The sequence below is a fragment of the Aspergillus steynii genome (assembly GCF_002849105.1).
Source record: "Aspergillus steynii IBT 23096 chromosome Unknown P170scaffold_2, whole genome shotgun sequence".
In the NCBI taxonomy this organism is placed as follows: domain Eukaryota; kingdom Fungi; phylum Ascomycota; class Eurotiomycetes; order Eurotiales; family Aspergillaceae; genus Aspergillus; species Aspergillus steynii.
In genome coordinates this window covers 442477-455327 of record NW_020194399.1, presented here as the reverse complement: position 1 = coordinate 455327, position 12851 = coordinate 442477, and the positions used below count along the sequence as shown (strand labels likewise).

General features: G+C 54.9%; 2 protein-coding genes across 2 annotated transcripts; one reads left to right on the top strand and one right to left on the bottom strand.

The window, feature by feature from the left end:
- Window positions 1–18: 18 nt before the first annotated feature.
- Window positions 19–4135, bottom strand: P170DRAFT_80734 (uncharacterized protein). Its single transcript, XM_024855395.1, has 4 exons — window positions 927–4135; window positions 665–862; window positions 562–613; window positions 19–513 (listed from the first exon to the last, which is right to left on the bottom strand). Exons 1-4 carry the CDS (start codon window positions 3715–3717, stop codon window positions 129–131), a joined length of 3426 nt encoding a protein of 1141 aa, XP_024706848.1. The 5' UTR covers window positions 3718–4135; the 3' UTR covers window positions 19–128.
- Window positions 4136–8041: 3906 nt separating this feature from the next.
- Window positions 8042–12512, top strand: P170DRAFT_453230 (uncharacterized protein). Its single transcript, XM_024851349.1, has 3 exons — window positions 8042–9082; window positions 9148–10531; window positions 10618–12512. The coding sequence occupies exons 1-3, from the start codon at window positions 8520–8522 to the stop codon at window positions 12187–12189; spliced, it is 3519 nt and encodes a 1172-aa protein (XP_024706847.1). The 5' UTR covers window positions 8042–8519; the 3' UTR covers window positions 12190–12512.
- The last annotated feature ends 339 nt before the right edge of the window (window positions 12513–12851 follow it).

Sequence of the window (12851 nt, the reverse complement as noted above, 5' to 3'; positions counted from 1 at the left end):
CGCAATCGGGGCGGGGAAGGCCCACGTGACGGTGGGCCTTCCCGGCTATCGGCGGAGGGAACTCATTCGTGACGCTTCACGAACCGATCCTGGAGCGGCCGCCTGGAAGTTGGTGCGGTCTTATCTCGTCAGTGGCATGACGCGTATGTGGGGCTGGAAAACATACCGGCTTCGGAATCAAAGGCAATTGAGATATCATCATGCTCAATTGGATACTCCGGCATGTCCAGACACAGGAAATCAGAGGCAGGGTCGTTGTCGTTCTTCGGCAGCGCGAATTTGGCATCAACGATCTTCACCCCGAATTTTCCGGCCCGACCGAAATTCTCCAGCATGTCGGTTCCCTTGAGGACGAAGTTCATGCACTTGCCGTAGTGGAAGTCGTTCAGGTAGGCCAGCAGCTGTACGACCTTCTCCTGCTGCACAATCTGGATTCGGGCCATGTTGGCCTCCCACTTCTTTGTAATGGGAACCACCATGCGGCGCCGGGATATCGTAAAGGACGAGGCCACACTGTTACAATTAGTCGCGATTTCACTCAGCCGAGTAGAACGGTCCTACCTGTCAAAGAGCACCTTGAAACCAGTGACAGCCGCTTGGAAGGCATGAAGATCTAGTCATTGCATTAGTTGCCGATGTGATCAATGGCCGCGGATTAAGCTACCTTTTACTGTCGCAAAGTCGAACCGTCGCACCGTGGGTTTGGTCGTGGCGAGTTTCATGAAATTGGCTAACGAGTCGGGCATATCAGGGGACGTGAGGTTGTCCGCCAGCGAAAGGGTCAGATCCTGCTGCCCAGGGCGGAAAAGGCTGAGGCCGGTTCGGTTGTTGATGTCAAGTCCAAGTTTCAGCTCGCCAGGACCTTCGAAATTAGCCACCGTAAGATAGAAAAAAAGAAAGAAAGAAAGAAAGAAGAATGAACCTACCAAGGTTGAGACGATCGGTAGCAGATCCCCATTCCGTCGCTACGAACGCTCGCAGGTGTTCCGACAGAATCGTGGGCCCGTACCCATGATCAACGAGTCGATGCTCCTGATCAATCACGGAGACACTGCCCGCCGGGAACTGAAGATGCGTTTTAGTGGGTTTGCCAGTATGTCGGTCGGCAGGCTGTTCGATGGAATAGGCACGAATCGGGATGTCCGATGTCTTCACCTCCGTTTCCTGCGGCATCGTTCCCAGAAGAATCGAATGAATCGCACTGCGCTCTTCGTCATCTTGGAAGGTCATCAGCATCGAGCGTGTCCTGCCATCCTCCTTCACCTTGATCAGAAGCGCAGGGGCCCCGTCTTCGCCCCGGAGCAAGCCAAACACGATCGGTTCTTTGAAGCCGAGGAGGTGCCGGATGTTGCTAAGCGTCTTGATCTTGGGGCTGGTCAGCACGGTGATCCGGTGACCCTGGTGAATGCTTCGCTGGCCAGTGCCTTCGGTCACCGTTATCGAACGCTCGAACAGACGAAGGCGACAGCGCTCCACGGGCTCGGCGGGGAAGGCCTTCTGTGATCCCGGATCCATGTAGTGAAACATTTTCAAAGTGCTCTCGAAGACCACGGATTCCCCGGCTTCCGGCTGGAGACTATCCTCCGTTTTCATGGTGTACTGCACAATGTTCCAGAGTGTCTTGAAATCTTCCTCCTGGAAGCTGACGTCCAATTCAAAGCCACGGGGCAGCTTGACCCGCATGGAGTGCGATCGAACCTGCCAATCCACACTTTCCCAGGTGGGTCCCTTTTTGCGATCGGACTGGATCATGACGTTGACCAGCTCGCTTTGGCTGGTGATGGCAGCAAAGACGTACCAGTCACCTCGATCGCGGACGATGGACAAAACACAGGGGATGGAGAACTGCTGGTCGGCATCATCGTCGCTCGAGCTCACGTAAACGTCGACAAACATACTCCCGTAGCTGAAAAATCGGGTCGTATCGCCTAGGGGCATCAGATGCACCAGATCCGGAGATTTTCCAGATTGGTCGATCAACATGGACCGACTCGCGGTTCCCGAGAGCACGGCGGAGACGTCTGGCGCGAAGAAGGGGTATCGCACCCAGATGCTCATGTCACCACGGCTAGCGGCCTCCCCATCGGTGCCGATCGTAGAGATGATATTGTTCCGCTTGATCGACATGGCCAGCGAGCGCAAATGGTTCAAGAGCGCTTGATGTAAAGCCAGAAGATCGGCCAGTAGTCGGTCGCCGGTCGTGCTCGCGACCGCCAGCAAGGCCTCAACGCCCATGGCACCGTATCGAGTCGTTTCCGGGTGTTTGCTGACGATGTTTTCGAGAATCCACAATGATTTTCCAAGATCCACCACGGCCTGTCTGGCCTCGTCTGGAGAGGTACGCCGAGCCGGCCTCCCGCTGGAGCTCGACGGGCGGGAAGCGCGTGCGTACACTTCTAGTCTCTTCTTCCCCCGCAAAAACCACCACACGGCTGCCCGCATCCACTCGGCCAGAGACGTTTCCATCAAGGGTTTGACGCTCTCGGCAGACCGCCAGATGAGATCTTCATACTGTGCCACGTAGGCTTTCAGTTCAGTGAACGCGGTGTCGCCAATCTGGTTGGCAACAGCCCGCAGAGACATCTTGGGCGGTTGCGCGTTACTCTTAGGGGACGACTCAAGAATTTCCCGGGTGCTGAGTTGTTGGCTTAGGCGATCCAGCGGAGAATCGCTTGGGATGGAGGGGAGTGATTTTGTAGGAGAGCGGTTTTGCGCATTCGTTCCTGCGCCGATGCCCGGCGGCAGCGCGCTGAATTGACTCCCCTGCACATCGCTCACGGGGCTTCGCAGAGAATTCGACGGCGGCGTTGTCTCGGTCTCTGACAGCGGAGGTGTATCGTAGGCCGAACTAGGACTATCCGGTCTGTCGTCGGCGGCCTGTCGCTGTCCGGGGTTCTCCTTACTGGGCGATGTTGGTCCATCGTATCGATGCTGTTGTAGAGCACGGCCTTCTTCGGCCTGCATTTTGTCACGCACCCGCTGGGCAAACGAATTGGATTCCGGGGAGGCTCGGAAGGACAACCGGGAGCCTTTGTCGCCCAGATTCAGCGACATCAGGAAGTCCGAGTCCTGGGCATTCTGAATGAGCAATGGCTTGGGCTTCGTGGTATCCTGATCCGCATCGTCGTTGACATCTTTGCGATGCCGCGTCTTTTGCCGGGTGATTCCGCGATGACCGTCTCCAAACGAAGTGTCCAACTGAAGCTGGGGTAATGAAGGCGCCGCGTCGGTAGAGCCCCCGCTGGGCCCGCGAGTGTGTCGACTGTTACGATGAAGGGATATCTCCATAGTGGGAACTTCGGATTCATCACCACCCTCGCCGATCAAGTCCGGCCCCTTGTCGCTGAACTTGACCCTCAACGCCTTCCCATTGCGCTTCTTCGGGGGTTTAGGGAAGTTTACAGAGGAGTAGACATCGGTGGCGGACGCAGGATGCGTGGTGGGGGAGGTATTCGAGAGTTCCTGGGACGAGGGGAATCGTTGGGACACGTCTAGACGGGGCGTTGGCAGCCCTCGGGAGCCTGCAGCTGCGGGCGGCGCTCCATAAGATACGGACTTGGAGCGGGCAGGGGCCAGAAACGCTTCAATCTGCTGATCATCGGGGCCTTTGTTGCGTCGGTCCTTGGAAAACAACTTCTCCCTCCAATGGGCCTTTTTCGGCGGCTTCCGCTCGGTATTATTATTATCAATAAAGGAAAAGGGGTCGTCGGCAGACATCTTGACCGTTATTAAAGAAAATAATTTCTGAGAAAGGGGTGATACGCTGCTCTAGAGCATTGCAGTACGGGGCCGACAAGGATGCTCAGTATGCTGGGCGCCGGACGGAAGAATTGCCCCCGTACTTTTCCCCCGCGCTATCGTGACTTCGCGAACGCTCGGGCGGGCTAAGTGGATGCGACACGGTGGTTCGGGGAGGCGAAATTGATCGAGTCGGACGAGAGCACTGACACGCCGGCCCAGAACAGTATAGTCAAGGGACAGGAAGAAAGCTTGTCGGAAGGAGAATCAGGAGAAAGAGAAAGGAGGGGGGAGAAGAGGGAGGGGGAGCCGTTGAGGATGAGCGCAGAGAGAAGGTTTATCTGGAGGTAAAGGAGAGAGCGGGGAGGAAGCGAGAGCGAGAGACGGCGAGGAAATAGGACGCCGGCACTAGTTTAGATGATCGTAAGGAAATAAATTGCCCAAGGTGAAATCGGAGTCCCTTTGGTTGTTTGGTGGAGCAGGCAACGAGCGATCTACCAAGACCAATCAATTAGACGACCATTCAGAGACGGCGGCTATGAGGAAGGGGGCATGCGAACGACTTCAGGGGGAACAGTGGGAATTTTAGGTAGGGATCTAAACAGACCTAAGACCAAAGCAGGTCGGATAGACAACTGCACGCGAGAATCGTTAAAATCAATTCCCACTCCCCAATGGAGGCGAAGGGCCGGTGGGGATGGGCGAAGGTAAAATACCTGGAGCAGGAACGACAGGCAACAAATGGAGTGCCAAGCTGGGCCAGCAGCTGTGGAGGTTCAGTTGGATTCTCGGGATGAGAAGAAAAAAGAAAATTAAAACGAAAAAAGAAAAGGGACGGAAGCGAAGGAAAAGGACGAGGCAAAGGAAAGCTGCAGGAGGGAGGGAGAGGAAGGAGGATGGAAGTGGACGTGGTACGACGTATTAAACGTCGCCGACCGAGGGACGGCTTGGGTCGACGTGGTTCTCCGCAACAATCAAATAAGACAAATAATCTACTGCGTACCCGTGGTGGTAATGAGAATAATAATATTTCGAATCATGCGAATGGAATTCCTCCGTCGACTGCCAATCGAGTGTCCTTAATAATAAGTTCCTAACCCCCGTTCATCACCCGTATCAACAGTCCACGGAGTACAGTGAGCCTCTACTGAGATAGCAGAAATTACCTAGATCAATTAGGGTCTCCGGCACGTGGACAATAATAATATTAAGAAATGAACAAATTAACAAATCAGCCTGCTCTAATCAATGCTAGTGAATATACTCGGTATGTTTCAGAGACCCGAAAGACAGTTACTGCAGCACCTGACTTGTCTGACTACCTACGCAGTACATACTCGACCGATATCTATAGATAGCACCCGCGCAAACAACGGCCTGATCGTTTGCATGTTTCCTCCAACCTTGCACCGCCTCCTTCTGACTGCGAGGGCGCTACCGGCCAGGCATTTAACGCTTATCGACCGGCAAGAATGGCGGGATACGGTCCAAGGGCAATCATGAGGGTTCAGACTGGAAGTGAGTCTGAGAAGTCTGGACTTCTTAGATAGTGTTCGCTACCTAGGTACGGTAGTGAATAGTGGATGGCCGGGTGAAACAGACTCGTGCGACATCCAACCATCGGATTCGTCCGCTACACTCGGTCCAGAGAAGACAGAGGAAGTTCATTGTTGACGGGCGACTGAATACCTGCTAAATATAAACCAAAATACCGTGCTCGCAGTGTCAATGAATCCATTATTCGGTCGGATCCGTGCCTGAACCAATGAATGGTGAAACCCGCCCCACCCGCGGCGTTCCAACCCTCATGGTGAAACGGCGCTAGGCCGGTCCGGGCCAACCCTGCGGATTGAGGGTGGGCCGCTGACGACTCGCCTTTCGTCTCTGCTTTACAGAACACTTTGGTGGCGCTGGTATACTCTCGCATCCGTGGATCTCTGCCAGTAGCAGAAGGTACGTGGTTCTTAATGCTGGTGGTAAACATTCCACCGACGTAACTGCCTCTCTCTCTCCCTCAATGACAATTGATAACTTGATCACCGGTCGCAGTCGAAGGGCCCGCCATTGTCCGGCTCTTCATGTCTGTCTCACTCCCCCAAAATTACCAGTAAAAAGGATTCAATCCACCGGGTGAAACCCCGTGACGTGGGAGACGCTGGATGGCCAACCCCCGCCGCCCGACGGAGTAGGGAGACGAATCCCGCGCCAGTGAACCAGCCGATGATGCCATGATCTTCTCGATCGGTGCTGGCGGGCTGGGAGTTCAAAAAGGGGGGAAGGGTCCGTTCCGATGTGAAGGGAACGACCGGGAATTTTTAGTCGGCGTCGAATCGAGCGTCGTTTCAGGATATCTACGAGCAGTCGGCAGCTCCACGCTGCGCCGGTGCTGGTGTCCCAATTTCCCCGTACTTGAAACATGGACGCTGGATCTTGGATGGTTGGAGTTCTGACACCAAAGCTTGACGGCAGCTTTATTTCCCATCCCTGGGAGCGATGCACCGCTGATCTCTACTCCATCCAGAGTCAGTCCCTGGGCCATGGTCCGGCATCTTCAGTTCTCGGGCCAAATTCCCAGCAGTCGCTAGGACCCTACCATATCTGAGTCAGAGGAACCTGGGTTAACTAACTAACTACTCCGGAAGGATGATACTGCGTAATTCGAGCCAAGAAACTGCCGGGCTGGTCCGGCTTTCCTCTTTCATCGATCCCGCGGCATTGCCAGAATCCGCAGCGCATCGGAGGCGCGCATGGGGCAGGCTGGTGCACGCATAAGGCATGTCATCGCGGGGTCTAGATTCGGGGATCCGAAATAGAGTGTCCAAGCCAAGTCATTCCCTGCAAGTTTGCCGGCCAACCAGGTAAGGAGTTCGTGGTTCCGAGTATTAATATCTACCGAGCTACTCCGTAGAGGTATAGGAGTTGGAGTATGTGCGGTTTCCGGCCTCCGCCTCTATCCGAACCATTCGGTCGATCGGTTAATGCCGAAGCTGAAGATTTCTGAGAAAATGATCTCATTAACTTCTTCTAGGGAGGAGTTGGAAACTACAGGAGTAGGGGGTAGAAACTATAGTATCGTCGCCCCTGCAGCGTAGTGTTGGCCACTCGATTGCAATACTCGGACTCCTACTCGGCAAGGTGATTTCGAATATATAGATAATGTATAATGGGATGTATAATTATTGAAAATAATGAAGAAGGGGGGTCGTTATCCAATCCATGAAATCATTGTGCTTGCTTGGCTTCATCCATACCTGCAAGGGAAGGCTAATGATGATTTAGAACCAAACGGACATGCAGATTCGCAGCTGTCCACCAAGCTCAGGAGATATCGCTCGATCGCATTCGATCCACACTCCGATTTCCTGGAAGATCAACTCAATGATTTGACGATCTGTCTGAAACGGCCTACTAGTAAACAAACAAGCACCGTCGAGATATGCCTGTCGCGTCGCAAATATATATCCGCGCGGGGAAACCATTAACAGATGCAAATATTGAATTTGCCAACAACCCTGTCCATTGTTGATCAAACTACTCCAGCAACTACATCAACCAAATCAAAACAAGCCTTGCGTCGACCCAGTTGATGGCATCTTACCCACCTGCCATGATATCTCTGGGAGTCCGCTGGTCGCACAGCGCAAACTCTCGTCGCGACGGAGGGATTTCCTAGCGAGAGTTGGGGTCGTATTGCATCTGACTGGATGAAGATACGAGACGGACCGACTTACATGCATCCTTCTGCGCTGCCCTTCGACCCTTTGGTGTTTTGGTGTTTACATGGTCGGTACTTCACGCCAAAAGGGATGGTTATAGGCGATTCCCTCCGTACATACCACAGCGCAGTCGATCTAGGTAGAGTTTTCTTCTCTGCGTAGGAGCAGGATTTGTGTTTTGATTAGGAGAGAGAAAAGATGATTGCCGGACCAACAACTATAGTGTGAGCGCTAGTCGATCTGCCGTTGGGTCGCTTTATCACGTCTGCCTGGAGGATGAGACATACGTTTGGGGGTCAACGACGATAGAGCCGGTCGCGATAGAATGTCCTAATCATCACGACGGTGTAGAGTGTAGAGTGTACTCCGTAGAGTATAGACCTCATCCAGCCACATGAATGGATCATACGAGGTGGATGACAGCATAAGAATAGTGACATGGCTGAGACATCCCCAACGCCCGTCGAGTTGGTGTTTGGCGTTTCCAAGTTTAGCAGCCGGACAAAGTGAGCAAACATGGCGCAGTCTTAGCTCCCTGCGATCTCGCATCGTCTCTTCTCGTGTCCTTTTCTTTTTTTTGTGTGTGTTATTCCTCCTCCTATTGTCTGGCTGACCTCCGATCCACCAATAAACCCACTCCCGTTCTGGCCCAAAGAGCCCGAATCCCTCGCTCTCTCGCTTTCTCGCCCTCTCCTTTCCGACCTCCCCGTGTTTACCGCCGCTGCGCCTTCCATCACCTCCCCGCCATCCCTCTCCCTCCGAAGTGATGGTTCGCATCCCCTACGTTTCCATTTCGGGGTAGGCTGAGGAGTGTTTTACTCCCTTTTTCGCTTTCCTTGCCGTTGGTCCATTTCACGACCCGACGGCCTTCGCTCTCTCTTGCTCTTCTCCCTTCGCCCCGACCGCCCTCCCGAGGATCGCGTCTTCTACCTGGCGGCCTTCATCCGATTCGACCGTCCGATCGAACAGTTTCTGGAATCGACCCGTGCACAACGTGGATTGAATCGCTTGAAGAGGGGGCTGACCTCCCCGCGGAGGTCATCCGATCGATACTGCGCGGCCGTGATGGGTGTTCACGACGCGCGATGGCATGGCATTCCGGACTCGTCGACTGAAGCTTCGGAAGGGGACCGGAAATGGAGCTGGAGCTTGCGATCATCGCGACGGCGTCGACCGGTATCGTTGGGCTATGGAGTGGCGTGGATGTGGATGCTGGTGGTGATGGTTTTGGTGGCTCCGACCTCCGCCGTGATGCTGGATTTTGAGAACTGCCTAGGAAAATCCGTCATCGAATCGAGCCCGCTTCAGCTGCAGTTCGTCCCGCTGGATGTGGCAGTCCACTTCGACCTGACAAATCCACTGCATAATCTGAACGTGACGGTCTACGGCAACGTTTCTGGGACTGCCGATCGGCGGACTTCGTACCCATCTGCTGATGATCCCCAATGGACCAATCCCAACGAGACCGTGGGCAAGATCCTGGATCTGGATACCACGAACAACAAATATTCCACCTTGTTGACGTCCGTCAACGTCGTCAGCTTTTCTCCCTATCACGATGCGTCTCGGTTTTGCGACTCCGTCACTCAAGGCGGGTGCCCGATGACGCCGGCCTTTAACGTGAACGCGTGAGTGATTCTTCCCTCTTCCCTCTTCCTCTTCTGGATCGATACTGATAGGTGCATTGTGTTAGGAGCGACCTGAGTGCCTTGCGAGCTATCTCCTTCCAGCATGACATGCTTTCGTCGTACCACTTCTCCACTCTGTCGTCAACCCTGACAATCAAATCCGGCGATGCAGATGCTACGATACTGGGATGCGTGTCGGTCGATGTCACCCCCGACCTGGGATCGTCTCTGAAGAGCGCTTTGGCATATGTGCCCCTGGTGATTCTTATCCTAGTTGGGGTCGCGACTGTCACGGCGGCGATCTTCAGCCCTTGGGGCACGACGGACCCTTTCCACTGGACCAGCAATTACGGCCGCGACGAGGATGTGCTGCGACTGGTGACGCCCGGGTTTGGGGATTGTCTTCAATACCTTCAGTTTGCGGTGCTGACGGGCGCACTATCCTTGAACTACCCCGGCTATTATCAACCCGTAGTGAGCCAAGTGGCTTGGTCGGCGCTCATGTTCAACCAGAGCTTCTTGGACCCTGGCAAAGAGCGCAACCCTGTCTCGGACGGGGTCTACAATGTGAATGCTACCGACGGCCTGGACCGAATGGAGCATTTTGTTGGCATGTCGTCGCCGCGTGACCTGTGGCCCAGCATGATGGTGTGGCTGCTCGTCATCGTGGTCATCATCATGCTTCTCATTCAGCTGGCCTTTGCATTTCGCTGGCTCCACCGGGAGATCGCGAGTATCCCCGAGGAAGATCTCCGGGCGAAGAATATGCCGTTCACTGTGGGCAATGTGATCCGGATCGTCTTTAATTACATGTTTCTCCCGCTCATCTCGCTTTCTTTCTACCAACTGGTCATCGCCGGCAAATCCCCTGCCTATTGTGTGGCGCTTGCGGTTGTAGTCATCCTGATAATGGTTGCCTTTTCAATCTGGACGATCCGGCTGATTGCGAACACGCGCCCCAAGTCTTACCTCTTCGATGATCTGCCTACCGTGCTGCTGTATGGTCCTTTGTACAACACCTTCTGCGACGATGCAGCTGCCTATGCGGTGGTTCCGATCTTTATTTCGTTCGCCCGCGGCGTGGCCATCGGTGCCCTGCAACCGTCTGGAATCGCCCAGATTGTGCTCCTCGCCATTTGCGAAGTCGTGTCACTTCTCACCCTTCTCGCCTTTCGCCCTTTTGCGTCACCCACCTCCATGAACCTATACCATGCTTGCTTCACCGTGGTTCGATTCCTCACCATCCTACTCAGCGTCGTTTTTGTTCCCTCCTTGCAGGTCCCGCAGGTTGCGCGCGGGTGGATCGGATACGTGATCCTCCTGCTTCACGCCTTGGTCCTCGTCTTTGGGTTTTTCCTGAATGCCTTACAAACCTTGATCGAAGTTATCGCGCGACTGGCTGGCGCTGGTGGAAATGAAGGTGGCGTTACTCGTGGCGGTCTTACAAAGGTATGTAACTTTTCTTTCCTGATATGCTTTTCCCTTTCCTCCAAGCGATGCTACAAATATTGAGCCGGGCTAATGATCTCTGCTAGGTCTTTGGTATGCGCCAACTCTCACGACGGGTGCCCCGGCGGGATGCTGGAACCCGTCAAAGTATGGGCTCCGAGGCTGCGATGCTGGCACACACGGACGATCGATTGTCCTCTCAATTCGACGGATCACGACCGAGGAGTCTATCGGGTAGTTCGGCCCTGCTGCTTAATCGGGCCACTGCCAGCGACGGTAGGGCCAGTGCGTTTTACGAGTCTGGCAGTGCCCATGGCGGAACGCACAGTCGGGCCAACAGCAGCGGCATCTTTGCACCGTCGACGCCCGGCGGCCACACGACATTTCAGGGCGCAGGCTACCAGACGACCGGTAGCAACTCTCCGAAGAGCGGACCTATATTCGCCATGCATCCGCAGGATCCCTATTATCGGCCTCCCAGGCCTCGTCGGAAGGCGACCGAAGGGAGCATGGGCGAGAAAAGTAGTCGCGGCCAGCGGGTGGCCAGCTATGCCGACGATGATGATGTAATCGAAGGCCCGTCGATTTCTGGAAGAGCCACCCCGGTGCCAGCTTATATTCCGGCGCCCAAGGATGATTTGGATTATGATGATCCCCGACAGTCACAAAAGGACTACGCGGTCCGCGAGGTCGACTTTTACTACCGTGTGCGCGGCCCTCCGCTCTCCCAGTCTGGCACACGCAAGTTGAAAACGGGCCCGGCAGACCCCACGGGGCCTGTCTCGTCTGCTACGGGATTTTTCAGGAACCTGTTCCTCGGCAAGACCAAGGAGAAAGGCAAAGGATTCGAAGTTGTCCGTAGCTCCAGGGCCCCGCCACCCGGTTCGTTCCCCGAGGGAGAAGAGTATCATGAACCGTACTCAGACGAGCCGAGAGACCAGGCCGCCGCTGGTGCCGCTGGTGCCGGGGCTAGTGCTGCCGGGGCTGCCGGTGGACATAAGCGTCAGTCCTCAGAGGGTGAGCCGCTCTATCGAAGCTCCGAAGATGATGATTCAGAGTATTCGGAGGAAGAGCACCGCCGACCGGCAAATGATGCTCCACTTAGTTTACCGCAGGTTGATGCGGGCGGTGCTATCGAGCTTCCGAGCCGCTTGGGTTCGCGCCGTAGCTCCAGACCCCCTTCGCTGGTGTTAGAGACGCCTGGAAATCCCGGACAGCGACACGGGTCCGCCCGCTCAATCGACCTCGGGGACGAGCATATGTCTCAGAAATCCCTCCCGGCGGTAAACGAAGTCGCGATGGGAGGTTCTCGAGAACTAAATGAGCACGGAGAGCCCGTCTTCCCTCCGAACCAACTCCATCCATCCTCGTCGGGCACCGGCCGGCTGCCCTTCAGTGCCAATAGCTCCCCGTCCCGAGACCGCAACTTCTCGATTGCGTCCACGACGGCGTCCACCTCTTCGAGCCGGCACCATGCGCACGAGGGACACGGTCAGGGACGGGTTGAACGCCCGTCGAGCATGGGGTACGTTGCCCAACACCGCACCCGCGACTATATCCACGAGGCCAGTCCGGACGAGCCCTCCTTTACGGGCAGTGCGGCCGAGCTTGTCGACGAACCACACCAGCATCACCAGCATCCCGAGGGACCACGATGAACCTTTCTTGGTCCGACAGCGTGATTGATTTCCTGCGCTTCCCTTTCCCTTTCCCATTCGATTTTGTATTCTGATATCAAACTTACGAATTTCCTTTCTAATCGGAAAAGATGTGCGCCTTGGCGTTTGTGATATATGTTTGGATCTTGTTGCATATGTACTTGTACATACCGTCCGACGGCCGACTTATGGCTCGTCTTAGTTATAGGTTTATAATCGATCATCCTGGCATGAGGGTGGATAAGAGAGGATGGATGATGTAGACTTATTTACTCGGTATACTTTGTAGACTTGTATACTAGAGCTGAGACCAACACGTGAGTGGCCGTGGGAGTAGCGATTGAGGTCATTAAGAAGGATTCGTGAGTTCTGTGTGAATAGAATGCGAGACTTCATCCATTCAGAGGAGATATAATCCATTCACGAGAAAGGGGAGATCAGCCTTCGGAGTCACGCGGGGCATCTCCGGCGCTGGCTGGACCGCCTTTTCAAGCGGCAAATCCTCGGTCAGACCAGCTGCTCGCACGACCAAACCAATTGCACTAGTCTCGCTGCATCAGCCCCTCGTTGCGAAAGTAAAACAGTCGACTGTTTGTGCGAGAGGGAGGCCTCTGGCTGGCTGTCACGAGACCCGAGTTGATCGATCCATCGTGACGCGCCTT